Source organism: Pygoscelis adeliae, unplaced genomic scaffold, assembly GCF_000699105.1.
Source record: "Pygoscelis adeliae isolate BGI_AS28 unplaced genomic scaffold, ASM69910v1 Scaffold156, whole genome shotgun sequence".
Classification (NCBI taxonomy): domain Eukaryota; kingdom Metazoa; phylum Chordata; class Aves; order Sphenisciformes; family Spheniscidae; genus Pygoscelis; species Pygoscelis adeliae.
Window position 1 is genome coordinate 948,390 of NW_008825016.1, and position 5,485 is coordinate 953,874.

Sequence of the window (5,485 nt, forward strand, 5' to 3'; positions counted from 1 at the left end):
TCCTCTATTGCTGGAAAATTAGGCCGGTGCCGGCACCTGTGCCCTTTCTCAACCCTTTCCAGTTTAAAACCCAAGTTGTGCAGACACAACAGTTAACATCCTAAGGGCCTTAAAACGGCTTACCAAAGTTCAGACCTGCACAAGTAAATTGCTGCCATTAAAGCACCCGTATTAGAAAGGTATAATGCCTCTGGTAGACCTCGTTTATGGGGACGGTTGCTAAGCAGTCCTGGAAAAGGCTGTGGAAAAACACATCCTCAATGGACTATTGATTTTATATAATAAATCACTCGATAGCTGAGATATTCTTTCACTAGTTAATGGATTTAGAGACAGAGTTACATGGTCAAGGCCCGGATGACATAGTCCTCATAAAAAGAGTCTAACCCCTAATGGAAGAGAGATTTTGAGAAATGTTTGTTAACATAATGCAGGCAGGTGAGCGACCAGCTCCCCTCCCAAAGTAAACAACTCTCAGTCAAGCATGTTTGTATTTTATAATCCTTAAATCTCCACTGAAGCTATTTCTAAACAAGTAAAAGAGATCTATGTCACCTCTTCAGTGTCTGTTCTCCCTTAACTCTTTGAACATCCTGGTGACATGTACCACAGGCACAAGTTTTCCCCGCGTTACTGTGATTCCCATGCAGCTGCAGATGTCAAGAAGAACCGCCTTTTTACCCGAGGTAACCTCAAAACTTCCTTCTTTGTTCTAATGGAAATACTATAATTTTTAACAAATTTATTTTAGTAACACGCTGATGTATTTCAGTAAGATGGTCTGTGTTTAAGTCTCCTGTACTATACTTTTGGGGAAAATTGGAGAAAATCTTTCTGTTTGTTTTAGAGAAGTGGCTAGGAAGAACAGTGAAATTTATACTTTTCTTCTGAACCAGGAACACAGATTTTACAATACCGCTATCTGGACTGTGCCAGGGAAATTTAAGAAGTATGCAACCTAAAAGCTCCTCTGCACAGAGTTAATTTCCATCAAAATAAAATATCAGCAGCAGAATATAACTTTTTTTTTTAATCTGCTGAAAATGTCTGTCAAACTAAAACAGCAAGGAAAATTACGGACAAATATTTATTAATATATTTATGACTTTTCCACCAACCATTTTGATTTTTTGATCATATTTACTAGAGAACACCTATAACATTGCTTGTAGGAGATCCAGTTATTGAAATAGTCACAGTAACGTTTTCCAGAAATGCTTCCTTGATATCAAAGAGAGGTCAGAAAATTAAGTGTGAAAATATGACTTCATGATTTTTAGGGAATCCCTAAAAATGGAGCTAAATTTATGATACAGTGAAAATCTCATTTGTTCAAATCAGCGTATTTTTTTCATTGTGAAAGCAGAGTTTTAATAATAGCAATAAAGATAGATCTTTTCCTACTCTATGGATAAAGCTGGATTAATATTAATGGATGATGTACAATCCTGTAACTCAAAGCCGTGCCTACGACGAAAAAGTCCCAATGCCTACTACAGCAAAAGTAAAACTAAACTGTCATAACACCTGTATGAATGACCTGAACTCTTGCAAACCTGCGTGGTGTGACTACCAACGCCTCCTCCCCAAACAGCATGCTGTGGGTAGCCTGAGCAGTTCCTTGCTCTGGTAGCAATTTCCCATAGTAATCAATAAATGGATTAAAAGGTAAACAAACTGAATTATGTGAGTTGCCATCTTGATCTATAAAAAAAGCATGCACTTTGTCACGTGAAATGCTGTTAGCGCTGTATCTGGTAAAACAGACAATGCCTGTGAGCAGAATTAAAGAGATGAAAGTACACCCGGGTGCAGATGGCACGGCGCAGCGCGGGCAGTGAGGCATTGGTGGGGGCACTGCAGGAAGGTCCTCTATGGATCAGTTGCAATCAGGCAAGTGCGGTGTACCTGCTTTCTGTTTGTGCTATCACTGAAATGGTGCGGAGTGACCCGACAGAAAATTGTTCTAAGTGGGAGCAGATGCATTGAGCTGTCAGGGGCAGAGCCATGACGAGACACCGTGGCGCCAGGGACACACCTTCACGTCTCCTCTGTCGCTCTCCCTGGCTGAGGGGACCCCCCTCCCTTCCCTCCCTGGGCAGCTTTGAGACTCGGCAATATTTTTCTCCATATGGCGATGTCCCCGGCCATGCCCTCAGGAGGAGCTGCTTATTGTGCAGATACCAGCGGGGCTGGGCGCAGTGCGAGCGGTGGCGGAGGGGAGCGAAGCTGTTGCTGCTGTCTCATACAACCTGGCTGAAGCAGAGATAATAGGAATATCGTACCCCGCTCTGCTGTCTCGGGCAAGTCTCTGCCTGGATTTTAAAGACCTTCCACCGGTGGTGAAACCCTTCAGCATCTGTGGGACCAGCTGCACAGGGCTGGTGGCAATGAAAAGCAGCACGTGCTGCAAATACTGAGAGAAACTCTACAAGACCTTCAGCACCTTATACTGTACTGAGCTTCACTGCATCTATTTCAACAAGCTCCAAAGTCAAATATGGTCCACTTCCCTGCTATATCATGCTATGACCATAAAGGCAATTCCCATCCGAATGTTGGATGCTCTCATCTATGCAATCCATCCATAAAATAGATTATTTTGGTGTAACAATAGACAGTATCAACTCTAGTAATTACTCTCCACTCCAGTTTTCTTCGCTATCCCGGTTTTTTGGGGTCTGTGTCAATGTATTATTTCCCTTTTTATTACTGGCATGTAATTCACCAGCCTCAGGGATTAATGATGTCTTTCCCTCATTTTATTTTTCTTCCCATTTACCGACTTCTCGTTTTTATAATGTTAAAAAAAATAATAACTAGACTAGTACCCAGACCCACAGCACTGTCAGAGCTAGAAGGATTCCTGTTGTGTGTGCCCTTTTGTCTTTGGAGAGCAGGAAAGTGAGAGGACAAATAATGGCAAATATGTGGATGGTGCCCCGGGGAAGGGTCCATATTCCTGTGTCTGGGAGACACTTTGTGACTGTAAAGGCATGACCTGGGTGCCAAAGCATCGCTCTGTCTCTGCCAGTCTGCAGCAGCCGGGCTGTGTCATCCCCCACTGCCTGTAATGGAAAGGGCAGCAACGAAGGACATTTTCTATGAGAAGCGACCTTCCTCCACTTCTGTACGCCTCAGCACGTTCCCACCCAAGGTCTTCCTTCCCCTCTTGTGGCAAACTGAAAATCCTCAGCCAGTCGTTCACGATTTCCAAACGCTGGTCTGGCGGCTGGCGAGCCTGCGGGGCTATCGGACGGTGGTCCAGTTCCCTGCTCTACAGCCTATTTCTGTTGCCACCATTGAATGGGGATATGAATCCCAGCATAGAGGGGGATTATGAGGTGATATTAGAGAAGAGGGTCGATGGGACGGTGTATATATATACTATATATCTATATATAGCACATTATATACTCCAATAGCCTTGGCCAGTTTGCTCTTGCCAATGCTTTTTCATTTACATTATTGAAGATAATTCTCAGTCCAGTGCAATATCCTGAAGGCATAGGTCAGATAGCTAGAGCGGGTCGGTAACACTGCTCTTAGGAAAGCAGGTATTGACACTTTCATAATCGTATTTTTCAGAAAGGCTTCCTTCATCTGCAGGAAAGGTCATAAAGCGAGGCATGCAAGTACAATTACAGATCTTATGATTTTAGACTGAATCAAATTTATGATTTACGGTCTGCTCTGCATGTGAGAGAGAATGCTGTCTCTTTCACCTACGGATTAGACTTCTCTTCTTATGGATGGTCTTCCGACAGGGACCAGGAGATTCAGGAATGAAAGATCGTTTTCTTTTTGTATTTTTTTTGCATATAAAGGAAATGTCCTCAGAATTGGCAATATTTATCTGTTTCTCTTATTTCAGAGAATCTAATATAACAAACAGAAGGACCTATGAAGATATCACATGCAGCTAGAGGGTTAGATGGTGTATACACTGGTTAGGTATTCAAGAGTGTTCTCCTGGCTGACTTCTAGACAAAATAAAGAAAAACCTTTTATTAGTGTCATAATTTAAAATTTGTCATTAAAATCGTAGGCTTAGTGCCCTGTTTTCAGGTTGTGGGGGTAAATGACAGCTACAGCTACTCAGCTAACTGATTCCAGCCTTTAACTCCCTACAGAAATGGCAGCCACGGGTTACTTTTTGCAATTTGGGGAAAAAAGAAGAGCTCTTACGACCTGCTTTAGTTTTATCTGAAGTCAGGAAAGACATGCTTTGTTATAAAGGCACACAGAACGGTGTGCTATAACAATTTTATGAGTTTGAGCTTTGGAATACTGTCTTACTCACAAGTGGTGAAGCCATGAGCAAATCGTGGCTGAGATTCCTTTCTTTCAGAAATACAGAAAGCCGGTGCTCAGCATTATCTGATGGAATACTGGCTGTGCTGAAATTCATGGCAAATTCCCAATGCCTTCAGGAACAGGATTTTGCCAATCACATGTTCAATATTGGCAACACACATTCACACACACACACACACAAATGTATTATTAGTTATATATTTATATACACATATATGAGAATAGATGTATGAACACTCATATATGTTTATACAGTGTGTTCTTTTAACTCTCTGAATTAACAGAATGTAAATCTCTTAATTAACAGGAACAGGACTGTACCTATCACGTGTTTGATAGGGGGCAACATATAGATAATATATATTCATATACTAGATATTATTTTCTATATTAAATATATAATTATATACCATATATTATACAATATATAGTATATTACATGTATTATATAGCATGTGTATACATACGTATGAACCTACATACATATATGTACATATACAGAGTGTGTTCTTTTAACTCTCCAAATTAACAGAATTTAACCCTTAATTAGTGGGAACAGAATGTTGTCTTCCATATAGTTGGTAGAAGCACCTTTCCTGTATTTGGGAAGGGCAATATATTTTATTTATATTGTTAAATTAAATTTATTTAAATTGTATATTTACATATACATACACATACATATGTACATACATATATAAAAATACTTTCTTAAAATACATATACATATTCACATCCGTATGTATATATACACACGTTCGGACATAAGTACACAAAGATACATATGTACATATACAGTCTCTATATACATATACCTAAATTACTTTTAGATATACTTTTATCTAAAAGTAATTTAGGTGTACGTATACAGAGACTACATATGCATGTATGTATATGTATATATAGGCGTGCACAGATCCATACAGAGTGTGTTAACTCTCTAGTTTGTAGAAATATATATAGGAATGTGTACTTATATGACTGCATACAAACCTCTTTTAGCGTCATGCAAATACTCTCCGGCTGTGCCTACACCTTCGCGGGCCCGCTCGTTTCAGGCTGCACCGGGGGCAGGAGCTGGTGCTTGGGTGCCCGCACACCCTTTCACGCCCGCGCACCGCACGCCGGTGGCGGGCTGGCCCGCACCCAGCCAGGGCACCTGGCGGCG

The 5,485-nt window shown here is 40.9% G+C and overlaps 1 protein-coding gene across 1 annotated transcript in view; it reads left to right on the forward strand.

Moving 5' to 3' along the window:
• The first annotated feature begins 601 nt into the window (after positions 1-601).
• SLC9A2 (solute carrier family 9, subfamily A (NHE2, cation proton antiporter 2), member 2) overlaps positions 602-5,485 on the forward strand; it is a 39,360-nt gene continuing 34,476 nt past the window's right edge. Inside the window, exon 1 of the mRNA XM_009326292.1 lies at positions 602-686. Within this exon, the coding sequence (XP_009324567.1) occupies positions 602-686 (85 nt within the window). The remainder of the gene's footprint in view (positions 687-5,485) is intronic.